General features: G+C 50.1%; 1 protein-coding gene across 8 annotated transcripts in view; it reads right to left on the bottom strand.

The window, feature by feature from the left end:
• Positions 1-517: 517 nt before the first annotated feature.
• The window catches only part of ANKRD6 (ankyrin repeat domain 6), a 129,396-nt gene continuing 116,056 nt past the window's right edge, over positions 518-13,857 (bottom strand). For 6 of the 8 annotated variants that reach the window (XM_084890434.1, XM_084890433.1, XM_084890439.1 and 3 more), the window contains 7 exons: positions 12,839-12,943; positions 11,458-11,589; positions 10,944-11,129; positions 10,140-10,292; positions 6,077-6,190; positions 4,666-4,792; positions 518-3,318 (listed from right to left, as the gene is read on the bottom strand). In XM_084890434.1, coding sequence (XP_084746560.1) covers positions 2,747-3,318; positions 4,666-4,792; positions 6,077-6,190; positions 10,140-10,292; positions 10,944-11,129; positions 11,458-11,589; positions 12,839-12,943 — 1,389 coding nt within the window. In that variant the 3' untranslated portion in view covers positions 518-2,746. The remainder of the gene's footprint in view (positions 3,319-4,665; positions 4,793-6,076; positions 6,191-10,139; positions 10,293-10,943; positions 11,130-11,457; positions 11,590-12,838; positions 12,944-13,857) is intronic. The other 2 variants (XM_084890437.1, XM_084890436.1) reach the window with 1 other exon arrangement.

Raw genomic sequence — 13,857 nt, 5'->3', positions numbered from 1 at the left:
ATCACAAGATGAATTATATTTAGCTTTTAGGTACAATTTGTTAGTTTAAAAAAATGTTATCTTTGTCTGCATAAAATGACAAGTAATGTTATCCTTCTTCTTTGTTCAGTATTTTCCAAAAGGTCAGCAGTTTAAATAAAACATTTGTTTAAGCTTGCACTGAGAAATCTTTCCATATTACAACAGGCTTTTTAAAAATATTTTTTTTCATGCAGTTCACCTGATCTCTAAAGCAGATGTATTAAACTATATTTTTATGGAAACAGGGTGAAGTGTGGTTGCGTGAAGGCACTCTTTCAGAAACCATAAAATTCGGTTAGCTACACAAATGAAAATGTAGGCTAAAATAAATATTCACCCTCTCATGTTTTAAATAAGGAATCTCGTATCCATAGTGTTGAGAACCAAGTCTAATGCCTGGAAGCGACACAAATTCAAGGTGATAAAAATGTTAAACAGAAGACAACATACCTCTCAAGTATCAATGCTTGACTGAAAAAAAGAGGGTATAAACAGGAAAAGTTCACTTCCTTTATTTTGGGCTCCCAAAGTCAAAAGTAAGATTAGAACTGATATTCATTCTAATATTACTGTACTCAAATGCAATAACACACTAGCAACAACAAAAAACAACATTGCAATACTGTTATAGCTTTGATGCATTTTACATCACTTTCCCCACAGCTACTGAAAGTTCCAGCCTCAGCTCGAAACACGACCTACATGACCAGCTATAAATAGTTAATAGTTCTGCTTCTTTGGAAAAGTACTATTGTGGCATTTGCTCATTTGAGTAGATAGCACAAGGTAAGAAGAAGAAAAGCCACATCGGACCCACAGCTGCGTTTTCTGACAAAAAGGAACAAGAGAGACCAAACGCAGGTGCGATCAAAGCCACTGCTTTGGTCTCGAGAGGTTGCCCTCTATCCCTGGGCTTGGAGGCGGATGGCCCTGCTCCACCTCCCAGCCTCTTATACAGGTTTTCCCACTTTGAGAAACAAGATCTGTGTACTCTGCAGATGAGGTACCTTCGACCTTCCTCATTCCTCCCTCGTCTCGTCCCTAACTGCGTCTTGGATGGAAATATCCAGCTCACAATAGGAAGCTGCCTGCTCCTGGTGGGCAGGAGGGACATAATCAGAACACCTCCCACCAGGGCATGCTACGGTCCGAACGCGCCTTCTGACCACCCAGCGCTGTGATCCTGCACCAGGAACGCGAAAAGAAGTACCTCCACAAGTAGCAATCCTGAGGTCTCTGGGAAAACTGTCTAACTACACAGCTAGTGAGGAACAAGACAAGCTCAGGAGCATGAAAACAAGCTTGAGAGCATCACATTAATTCCCTACCCAGGTTCGGTAATGCCGACATTCGTCTCCACTTATGAGGAATGTTTATATCCATACTGTTACTGTGAAAAACAACGGTGAGTGTGGAAGGCAAAAACCCCACAATGGGCCTGAAAACATACTTTGGTTTTTTCTGAGTATTTCCATGTCAAGAAAGTCATTCTTTTCTCTTTGGCTCAATAAGCAACCTTTTATTCAAAATTACAGACAACAGTTACTCGGTTCCTGTGTTTATAGAAATAGAACGGAGGTTTCTATGCATACATGGAATTTTGAGGAGATGAATATAATCCCACATTCCAAGGGACAAGATGTCTGAAGGTGATTAAGTTGAAAGATGCAACACACCGAGCCAGTTTTGTGCCGGTTATCCATAGGGCCAACCCTCAGGGCTCCGGGAGGCTGGGCTGCTGGGGTCTAACTCAGCTCAGTCACTGCGAAGCAGTGCGAAAGCTTTTAGGGTTTTTTGAATGACAGAACTCAATTAAAAATGAAATACTTGCAAGAAATAGCCTCGTTTCTTTATAAAATACAGATGCATAAACTCAAATCCAGAAAGGTACTCTAGGTTATCGAAGTTTCAGGTAATTATTATGTGACTCCACACACCCCCTCCCTCCCATTAATCTGCTTTAAAATCACAAGGGTTAACTGAAAATATAGTATTTCTATATTTTGGCTGAAAACATAGAAACTGTGATCAAATGGTTTGAATCTTTCTCAACTCTGTTCGTAATTAACAAACATTCCCAGTGCTATTATCCAACGACTCATTTTTTAAACACTCTGACCTTTAAAAACATTTTGAGGTTATACTGCAACTTGTGACATTATGAAAATCTTTCTCCTCAAACTCTGTTGGGTAAATTTGGAATTTATGCTGGTTAGAACGTCAGCATTCTGAGAATTCTGCATCTTAGGGAGGTGTCTCCCCGTTACAGCTCTTACGGAAAGACACTCCTGTCTAGGCACAGCAGGTGTGTTTACATGAATGGTCACTTGATTGGAGTCCACAAGGGATTAACTTTTTTTTTCTTGCTTTTGATTTATATTATTTTGTACATCCTGAATTTTAGGGTTTAGGCTTACACATCATTGAGCATCTGGGTGGCTCGCTTAATCTGAGCTTTTGAACTCCAGATGAACCTGGGCTGAGGTTTTAAATTTGTGATGAAACCTGAACCTAAGCAAGCTTTCCCTGGTTTCAGTTTAATTGTCGATGTCTTCACAACTAAAGGGCATAGGAAACGTGTGTGTCTGGCACAACTGAGAACCCGGTGGGTTTTTTTTTAAAGGCAAGTCTGCTACATGCACTCTGACACTTGGGCGCAGCTACTCTGCAGCTGCTACACCAGAAATCCTCAGCGATGCTTTCTTGTGGATCCACCTCCCAGGCCCTAATTTTCCTTCTGCACCTTCGTCCTTAGTTTAGCAAGTTCCTCTTCTAAACTTTTAATATGTTCCTTCAGGGTGGCCTTGTCTTGCTGGGCTTTCTGACTGGCTTGGCTTCGTGCTTCTTCAATCTTCCTTTCATACCACTTCTCCATCTGGGTAGCAACAGCCTCAAAAAAGTACTGGGTAATCTCCAGAGCTTGGGAGGCGTCTCGGATGTGAGCGGCAGTCTGCTCGCTGCCTGTGGCTGGCGGTGGCTGCCCGCAGGTGGTGCTGGGTGCTGGTGGCTGGGCTCGGTGCCTCGTCTGCCCACTTTTCCCAGACTTCTTGGTTTGGGTGCCTCTGTGGACGCAGGGCCCGGCCTGCTGGTCACACCGGGCTGCCTCTTGTAAGGGCAGCAAGGCGGTCTGGACCTTGACGCTCCTCAGTCGGGAGCCCGTGCAGTCCGAGGAGGACAGCTCCTGCTGGAGCCTGTGGGCAGCCGCGGAGCCGAGTCCCTTCTCCTTGGGCCTGACCACCCGAGGGGAACTGTCAGAAGCTGCGACGGGGCCTGCCGTCACCACTGATGGATCCACAGCTGGTTTGGGAAGGAAAACACAAGTCAGAGCAAAGGTCACAAAGGTCACATGGCTGTAGGTCAGCCTTGGAGAGCCCCGAGAACCCTGCAGACCACCAGCCTTTCCACTCACCAGCCAGTGAGCAGCTTCTGCTCTGCCCTTCCTGCCCCTTCGCTCCTGATCACCACCTGGCTTATCAAGGCTGTCAGGGCTACTGTTAGCCATGCTGGTGGCATCTAAGCCAAAAATGTGCTGGCCTTCCTTTTAGCCCAGTGGTCGGCAGACCCCTTAGTCAACAGAGCCAAATATCAACAGTACAACGATTGAAATTTCTTTTGAGAGCCAAATTTTTTAAACTTAAACGTCTTCTAACGCCACCTCTTCAAAATAGACTTGCCCAGGCCGTGGTATTTTGTGGAAGAGCCACACTCAAGGGGCCAAGGAGCCGCATGTGGCTCGCAAGCCACAGTTTGCCAACCACGGTGTTAGCCTGTCTCAACCCACTCTGGAAGGTTCTGGGCACCATTTCCTGACGGCTAAGGATGGCACAGCTCACCAAGTGTCTCAAAACATACCTGGGTATTTACCCATGAGAATGTATATCCGTTCCCACACCTCAGCCCCAGGTACTGGACCCTTGAGCGAAGCTTCAATGAGTAAAGGCGGTCCTATCCCCCTTTCTCAGAGCTCCACGCCAAGCTCCGTCACTAGCCCTCGCATGAAAAATTTGCCAAGGATATTCGCCGTTGTCATGAGCATAAAGAAGATAAATCCACAGTGCCAGAGATGGTCTGTGGTAACAAAAGACGCTCAACATACCAAAATCCCCCATGGAAGCCTAATTTCTAAGTCTCGGAATGTCCTCAAAGCTATCACTGCAGGTAATCACTGAAAAGGTGATTTGCTGGAAGCATCCCTTACCTAGCACCTGAGGCAGCTGCAATATAGGATGTGCACTCATCGAGGTCTCACAGAGTAGGACAAAGGTACACGGCCAATCACACAGGAGAAGAGGGGAGAAGAGGTACAGGCACCGGCCGAGGAGACGGATGTCCATTCATTACCCCTCAGGACGGGGTCCCCTCTACACCGTCGGCACCGTACCTGAAGCACTTGCTATCAATGATCAAAGCAACTCTTTTATTCCTTCACTCCAGTGTGCTGGCCACTTAGATCAGAGTGCTTCCCTCTGCACAGGACCTGCGTGTACAGCAGTGAGAACACCTGGTCCTGGCCCCTACAGTTTGCCCTGCCATCCACTTTTCCACAGCCTATCCCACGGACCGCCTCGGAATGCAGGAGAGAACAAGGTTTGGGAGTTCTCATCACCTCTGGGTGGAGTGGCTCCCTCCCTGCAGGAGGGTTACCTGTGGAGGACTCGCAAGTAGACGGCGTGGATTTAGCTCTGGAGGCCCTAGAATCTCCGGAAAGCTTCAGTTCCAGATTCTGAATCTTCAACAGGCACCAGGTTTTTAATTCATCCACCAAGGACATCTGAAAAACACCCACAAAATAATCAGGTGAATTTAGAATCTCTCATGCTCTACAGACTGAGCTAGCCGAGCATCTAAATCAGGTGAATTTAACTCATGGTTAATGAATAAAACATGAAGAATGGACTTTTAAACCATGATAGCTGAGCATACCATCTTGACAAGCCCAAAGACTGTGGATAACTCACCCTCCCACCAGCCACACACAGCCTCTTTGCTTGCCCTCAATAGATCAGGATTCACCCAACACCCAGCTGACCGTGTCTGTAATCTTCACTAAGTGCCGAAACCGGTTTGGCTCAGTGCATAGAGCATAGGCCTGCGGACTGAAAGGTCCCGGGTTCGACTCCAGTCAAGGACATGTACCTTGGTTTCGGGCACATCTCCAGTAGGGGGTGTGCAAGAGGCAGCTGATTGATGATTCTCTCTCATCGATGTTTCTAACTCTCTATCCCTCTCTCTTCCTCTGTAAAAAATCAATAAAATATATATTTAAAAAAAAAAAAAAAAAAAAAAAAAAAGAGGTTGGCCGAAACCGGTTTGGCTCAGCGGTAGAGTGTTGGTCTGCAGACTGAAAGGTCCCAGGTTCAATTCCGGCCAAAGGCATGTACATTGGTTGCGGGCACATCCCCAGTAGGGGGTGTGCAAGAGGCAGCTGGTCAATGTTTCTCTCTCATCGATGTTTCTAACTCTCTATCTCTCTCTCTTCCTCTGTAAAAAATCAATAAAATATATATATATTTTTTTTTTAAAAAAAAAAGAGGTTGAAAGACAAGTACAATATAATAAGATGTTTAAAAAAAAAATCTTCACTAAGTGACTTAGAGCCAAACACCCAAAGCTTCCCACGTCTTCCCAGCTAAGCGGTTCTGCCCGCTTAGGAGCACGGGCTCTCACACACCACAAGTGCTCACTTACTTCTGTTGTCGCACGTGGACCACACACTCCCTGAGGGCGGGAACCAGATCTCATTCACTAGAGTAACGGCCCAATGAACACACTACACATAGACGTGGTTCAGGGCAGACATCACATTCCCCCTCAGCATGTTGTAGGAACTTTTCAGTGCCCACCGAATGCCGGCACATTCAGCAACAAACATGAACTGAACGGCAGGTCCTTCCCCATGGATATCATCGCAAAGGGATGCAAATGACGTGCGATGTGCGGCAAACCCTGCCAGGGGACCCCAGCCTCCGAGTTTTCAATGATAGGTCTCTGTCTCTTAATTCCAGGAGAAGTGTGGCAAATCACCAGGGAAGGACTGATGGGGACTGGTTTTCACCTGGCGTTTCTCGCCCTCAAGCTTCTCCGTGTCCGAGTGCTGCTGCAGGCGGCTCAGGCACTCTGTCCTCTCGGCCGAGAGTCGCTCAACCATCAGCTTGTCCAGAACACGCATCTAGGATTCAACGGGCAAAGACTGCATGGCTGAGATTCCCTGAGGAGGGGATCTGGGGTACCAGACAGGGACCAGAGAGAAGGCAAGCAAACCTCCACCCTCATTCTATCCCATTTTCATGCAGTATTCACGGAACTCTCACTTCTCAGAATCCTAATCAGGATTCCATGTAGGCCAGTGTTTCTTTTTTCTTACTTGTTAAAGTCCCCAAGGGGTTTAAGAGACTATGAATATACGGTAATTATAAAATTTGAGCCAACAAAGACCTTGTAGGTAAAAGGGAATTTTTATGATTAAAAAGAAAAACAACTTCTTAAAGTAGGGGTGTCGAACTCAATCAGAGAAAGGGCCAAAATCTAAAATCCAGCCTAAATCGCGGGCCGAATGGTTTACTGAACAGTCATAAACTGACAATGTCATAAACTGACAGCGGAGTGCAGTGATGACAGCGCGGTGCGGGCCACATTGCAAGGCCTGGTGGGCTGGATTTGGCCCGCGGGCCTTGTGTTTGACACATGTGTCTTAAAGTATGGAGCTATTCTCCGCCTTTTGTTTTTTTAAAAACATATTTTTATTTATTTCAGAGAGGACAGGAGAGGGAGAGATAGAAACATCAAGGATGAGAAAGAGAATCATGGATCGGCTGCCTCTCGCGTGACCCCTAATGGGAATGGAGCCCACACCCTTAACTGGAATCGAACCTGGGACCCTTCAGTCTGCAGGCTGATGCTCTATCCACCAGCGAGGGCTCTTCTCCCCCTTTTAAATGTTAGTGGCTGCCTGAGAGGTAGTGAAAGCAGCTGGATGCTCAGGGCCTTTATCCAGCCAGTGCACAAATCCTCCTGGTGCTTCACTCAACACGGCCAAAGTGAGCGTGAGGAAGGCTGTGGAGGGGGTTCCATGGGACTAATCAGAGAAGAAATGCCTGTCACCACCTCTCAGTCACATGCCCGCTGGGTCCCCTCTTCCTCTTGACACTTCCCACAGGGCCCTAGGCGCCAGGAGGGCTGACCCTTCCCAGCTTTGACAGGGTCCAAAGAAGGGGGAGCAGTGGCTGTGAGGGGCCATCCCGCCAGGGCTCACCGGGAAGCGCCTTTCCTGGAAGCACAGACAAGTCGTCCCACCCTGGGCTCAGTTCTGCCAGACGTGGGGGGACCTTTGGTTTTGTCTGTTCAGCCCTCGTTGGTCTCTGTAAACTGTTCTCCCGTTCTCCACGACTGGCCTGTTCTCCCGCCTCACTCTCCCCCACACAGAGGCTCTGCCAAAGCGAACGTGCCGACACGCAGCTCTGTCCCCTGCACGTGGGGCTGGCCAGAGTCTGTGCCCCAACTGTCACCTTCCTTGAACCAAAGAGAGGTCCTCGAGACATCTCAGCATTCCCCAGCTACATTCCTCTTTGGGTCTTCACTAGCTGAAGTGGGCTTTTATCCACAAAACAGTTTTAACCAGGATATTATGGCTCCAAGAAAAGATTTCTTCAATGGGCTTTCCACTCAAGGCAAATAACAAATAAACCTTAAAAAAGTTCATCCTCTTCACTGATATGTGGAATCTAAAGGGCAGAATAAGCGAACATGTGAAACTGAAAGAGGCTCGTGGATATAGAGAACAGGCTGATGGCTGCCAGAGGGGAGGGGGTTGGGAGAGAGGTGAAAAGGTGAATGGATTGAGAAGTACAGATGGGAATTCACAGCAGAATAGTCATGGGGATATAAAGTACAGCCTAGAGAATACAGTCAATAGTACTGTAATAACAAGGTAGCGTGCTGGAAATACCAGGGGAACACTTTGTAAATTATATGAATTCATGCACCAGTGGGGTCCCTCAGCCTGGCCTGTGGGACCAGGCCATAACTGGCTCTCTGACATCCCCTAAGGGGTCCTGGATTGTGAGAGAGTGCAGGCCAGGCCAAGGGACCCCACTGGTGCCCGATAAGAGTCAGGGAGGGACCACAGGAGGGCTCTAGGGCAGGTCCAGCCTGTCTCAATCAGTCCTGATTGGCCGGACCCAGCAGCAAGCCTACCTACCAGTTGGAGTGTCTGCCCCCTGGTGGTCAGTGCACATCATAGTGACTGGTTGACCGGTCAACTGTCTACCTCCTGGTGGTCAATGCACTCATAGCGAGCGGTTGAGCAGCCTTAGCATATCATTAGCATATTACACTTCGATTGGTTGAACGGCTGACTGGCCGACTGGACACTTAGCATATTAGGCTTTTATTATATAGGACTAGAGGCCCAGTGCATGAAATTTGTGCATGGGGGGTCCCTCATCCCAGCCTGCACCCTTTCCAATCCAGGACCCCTGTGGGATGGGGCCAGTCGGACATCCCTCTCGCAATCTGGGACCACTGGCTCCTAACCACTTGCCAGCCTCCCAGCTTAATTGCTGCCTAACTGCTCCCTTGCCAACCTGATGGCCCCTAACTGCCCTCCCCTGATGGCCTGATGGCCCTAAACTCCCCTCTCCTGCTGGCCTCATGGCCCCAAACCTCCCTTCCCTGCCAGCCTCATGGCCCCCAACTGCCCTTCCCTGCTGGCCTCCTGGCCCCTAACTGCCCTCCCCTGCTGGCCTGATTGCCTCTGCCTCTGCCTCTGCTCCCACCATGACTTTGTCCAGAAGGAAGTTGGATGGTAGGAAGATGTACGGTCCCCCGGTCTAATTAGCATATTACCCTTTTATTAGTATAGATATTATATAGGACTAGAGGCCTGGTGCACAAAATTCATGCATGGGGCAGGGGGTGGGTGTCCCTCAGCCCTGCCTGCACCCCTTTCGCAATCTGGGAGCTCTCAGGGGTTGTTCGACCAGCAGTCAGACATCCCTCTTGCAACCCAGGACTGCTGGCTCCTAACCACTCGCCTGCCTGCCTGATCGCCCCTAACCACACTGCCTCGGCTTAGTCTGGAATGACATCCAGAAGGTTGTCTGGCTGTCCTGTCTAATTAGCATATTATGCTTCTATTATTATAGATTGGCCTGGACTCTTTAAAAGTTAGTATTACGGGGGGGGGGGGGGGGGGGAGTGAAGGGGGGGTAGATGGAACTGAAAGAAAGAATCAGGAACTGTTCTACAGTAAAAGAGACCCCCAGAGATAACACAAATGCACAAAAGATTCACTGGATCCTGGGCTGGTATTTAAGATATAAACCACTATGCTGTATACCTGAAACAAATACAAGGTCATATGGAACGTAAACTGTAATTGAAAAATAAAAATTTAAAAACAAATCAGCTATAAAAAAAATAAAAAAATACTTTGGGAGACTTGAGAAAATCTGAACTGGATATTATGCAATTTTTACTCATTTTCTCAGATGTGATGATGGTGTTGTGTTATGAAGGTGAAAGTACACATTCTTAGTCAAAGCACTTGGAAATAGTTAGAGGTGAGGTGGCAGGATAGTTTGCAAATAAATCTGTCAGTTCAGCCAGAGGAAGGTGTATGAGAGGCACCCAAAGCCAGTGTGGCAACACGGCACTGAGTCTGTGGGGGGACACAAGATCACATACTATTATCTCAACTCTCTATGTCTGAACATTTTCAAAATAAAAACTTGGGGAAAGGAAAAAGCTAGAGACATGATAACTTTGTATGTAATGGGAAAGAGGTGTGGAGCACACAGACATATAAAAAGACTGGAAGAAAATAAACCCGAATATTAACAGTGCTTTCTCATCACTATTAATAGGGCTGAGAGGCAACTCACTTTCATAATTTAAAAAATGCTCTGTAATAGGTATATATTACTTTCATAAGCAGAAGCATGAACATGTTCTTTAAAGCTGTAAATAAACAGGCTTCAGTGAAATCATACAGGCAGGCCCCTTCCTGCCAGCCCACCCCCGTGCTGAGGGCAGTCTGCGGAACAGGAGGGCGTGCCCAGGTGCCTCCCAGCACGTTTCCACCAGAAACCCATGCCCCAGGAGGCCGGGCGCTCGCTCACCTGGTGCTGCGTCTTGCTCTCCATGTGCCCCAGCTTCGTGTTCATCTTGTCCTGGACCGACCCCAGCTCCGCCCGGATCTCCTCCACCGTGGCCTCCAGCTGGTTCTCCAGCTTGTTGATCAGGGGTTCACATCGACAGCCATTGATGGGTGCCTAAGAGGGACACAGAAAAGGGATCGCTCCTACTCGTTTGGATCCTTCAAAAACTGAAGCTTTGAGTGCCCACCACGTGCCAGCCAGCAGGGCGCACGGGTGCTGAGATGGAGACCCAGGAAGAATCAGGGCGGGTAACAGAGTCCCAGGCTGCTTTTATCCACTCTGGGCCTCGAGATTACCTAAGCACCTCAGGACCGTGCAGAAAAATCCGTAACCACCCGCTTGCCTGGGCCTACGCAACAGGAGGGTCTCTCCCTGTCTAGGTGGGGTGGGTCACCTGCCTCCTCTTCCTCCTCCTCCTCCTTCTTTTTAAAATATATTTTATTGATTTTTTTTTTTTTTTAGAGAGAGGAAGGGAGAGGGATAGAGAGTTAGAAACATCAATGAAAGAGAAACATCAATCAGCTGCCTCCTGCACACCTCTTACTGGGGATGCGCCCACAACTAAGGTGCGTGCCCTTGACCGGAATTGAACCTGGGACCCTTCAGTCCGCAGACTGACGCTCTATCCATTGAGCCAAACCGGTTTCAGCACCTGCCTTCTTCTTAAAGCTCATGCCCACTTTAGCCAATGCCTCCAGCGGATATCAGCCCCAGACTGTCCTGCCGCAGGCCAGTGGTCCCACATCCGGCGGGCTGGGCTGGTACCTGCATCACTTTCCCATCCTTGCCCCGGTACAGCGTGTAGAGCTGGTACGCTCTGAACTCGTGGGGAGGCGGTGGGGGTGAGCATCGATGCCTGGGCCTCTTTTTCGGGTGATTATGAGCGTGTAAATTCTTCTGGTGTCCAGGCTGTTGGTCTGCCGGTGGGGTGGGGTCGGAAAACGCTGAGACCTGTGGGAGGGGAAGAGGAGATGGCACCTTCAACATCGTGACAACCGCAAGACAGACCCCAGGCCCGCGGCCCCCGTCTCACCCGCTCTGGGCAGAGAACCCCGCCCGCTTCACCTCGTGGAGTTCTACGCCAAGCACCACCTTCCAAAGAAACGCATCAGCAAGCTAACCTTGTGCCCGACTCTAACCAGACTTCACTTCTGCCCTCTGGCTCCAAACCAGCCCGCCCAGGGAAGGCGTCTTTGGGCCACTGGGCAGGCGGCTGTCTCAGGGCCCTCGGCCAACCGGCTCCCAGCCCTCTCTGGGCGGCTTTCACGTGCCTCCTGACCTTGGGCCTTGACTTCCTCCTCCTGTCGTCCTTGGCTCGGGGCTCTGGGGAGGCCGGCAGGAAATCTCTGGCCTCTTCTTTCCTGGGTGCGGCCTGGTCACTGCTAGGGGTGTCTCCTGCCGAGACACTTCCCTGCAGAGGAAAAGAGCCCAGAATCGGTTCTACTTGCCCCCCAGGCCTTATTCAGTAATGTTGTGAAATTCTGTTTGCAAGACTCCCTCCAGCACAGGACCCGTGGGAACCTTGCCGATGACCAGTTTCAGATCCAGGGCACTGCTTGGTGGTCTTAACTGACCGTGAGCTTTTCCCAGGCCGCTGAACGTTTGGCTTTGACTTATTTATCAGGTGTCAAACGAAACACTCTGGGATCTAATTCCATGGGAACTTCAGGAACCTCAGCATTGGAGATTTCCGTGTGTGTGTGTGTGTGTGTGAGTGTGTGTGTGTTTTCATATCTCAACAAAACACCCCCCTCCCCTCATTCTTTGCCCGTGGATCCTCAAATCATAGCAGAGAGAACCCCCTGAAATGGAGAGAGAGAAAAAAAGTGTTTCTGGTCCTTGTGAGAACTTTTATAAATGAATATTTACAGCTGAAATAGGAGAAGAATGAGTACTTGGTATAAAACGTTATGTGCCCCAAGCTCGCTCTCTCTCTCTCTCTCTCTCTCTTCCTCTCTCTTCCTCTCTCTCTCTCTCTCTCTCTCTCTCTCTCTCTCTCTCTCTCTCTCTCTCCTAGTCTTCCTCCTGGGAGTGGTTCCGTCCAGGGCTGCCGTGTGTAGCAGTGCGAGCTGTTCGCTGCACACGGGCACCTGCCACGGGGGTAAGTGGGCACAGGGAGCTGAAACCCAACTCAGACCCTCGTCACCACGTGTGTCCCTGCTGCCCAGAGAGCATCTGTTTCTGATCTGCACAGCCTCAGCCCACTCCCTACGCGGACAGAGAGGCAGCAACCTTCGCCAGTGGTTCTCAGAATGTGACCACATCAGAGCCCCCGGGAGGACTGTTCAGACAGATTGCTGGGCCCCAGCCCGTTTCTGATCTCGTGAGGCCCCACACCCCGAAAAGCACTGCTCTCCATGACCATGGGCACACTGACAGCGAGGCAGTGCCGGCCACAGGGTACGCAGGGCCACAGGCACATGGGCTGGTGACCAGCCTATGCCGGTGCTGGGAAACACGGCAGCACACCGGCAGGCACACAGTGGGAAACCCGGGGGAGTGGAGGACATGTCGCCAAGGGAACAGACTGGCACAGGTCTGAGGGACCCCAGCGAAAGGAAGAGACCACAGGGCGTGGCAGCCGCCAGATGAACCTGAGGAGGCAGTTCCCACCCCCGAGAGCGGGCGGAGCTGGGGAGGGGCGGGAGGGCTGCCCCCACCTTGCTTTGTGCCACCTCATCTCTTGGCACAGACTGAGCTCTCCTCTCTTCCTTGAGCCTCTCTCTCTTTTTCCTCAGACTCCGCCCACGACTGAAGCGCAAGACCTGAAGGAGGCAAGAGGCATCGTTACAACCGGTGCAGCACAGGGGAGAGAGGATTCTCCTCGGACCTGGTGCTCGGACCTGAAGGAACTTCCAGCCCAACAGGGAGACCCAGCGTGGGCATCGACCACCTCAGACCTCCTGCAGTGCCTCCTGCTGGCACTTCACAGACCCAGAGATGGACACCGTCCCTGACCTCAAGCAGCTTGCAGTCTGTGACGATAGCTGGCATTTGTGTGCCAGGCCAGGGCCACGTCAGTGTGCAGGCTGTGCACGACCAACCTCCAGAGAGCAGATGAAAGACTGGGACACGTATGGTGTCCCTGGAGCTGTCCGTGAGGCAGTCCCAGGCCGGCACAGCCTCACGCACTAGCTTGGTGCACTGGACCTAAACTACCCATCAGAGTGTCTCCTGGTCAAACCATATCCAAGTCACGTACAATTTGGTGAAATAATATTGAGATGCATCTATGACCCATGGTAGCCAGCATGGGACAGGAAACTCTTCCCCAAAAGGAAGCACTGGGTCGGCCCCTTAGAGAGCTGGAATGGACACAGGAAGGTACATGGGGTCCGATAGGGATGGTACCCAGCAGCTGTAGGGTCCCTGGGCAAGTTATCTGACACCCCTGTGCTCTGTCTTCTCACACGTGAACACAGAAGAGTTTCTGGGATTAACCAAGGAAGTGGTTGGCGCACCTTGGACCCTCAGTCACTGCCGGCTGCCTCCACGCCCAGAGGATGCGTAACCAGAGAACAGGTGTTTGAGCTGGTGGAGACCGGCACTGGCCCAGCTCCACGCCCTTCCCCCAGCCCCTACTCCCACTTCCAGGGTTCACCTCCTTTCCCCAAGGAGATCTAGGAAGTGGAAACACTTTCCAAGGTCACACTGTCTTTCTGCAATAAACAACGTTATT

The sequence above is a fragment of the Pipistrellus hanaki genome (genome assembly GCF_964339955.1).
Source record: "Pipistrellus hanaki genome assembly, chromosome: 7".
NCBI classification, from domain to species: domain Eukaryota; kingdom Metazoa; phylum Chordata; class Mammalia; order Chiroptera; family Vespertilionidae; genus Pipistrellus; species Pipistrellus hanaki.
The sequence above is the reverse complement of the archived record's forward strand: the minus strand, read 5'-3'. Positions and strand labels throughout refer to the sequence as shown.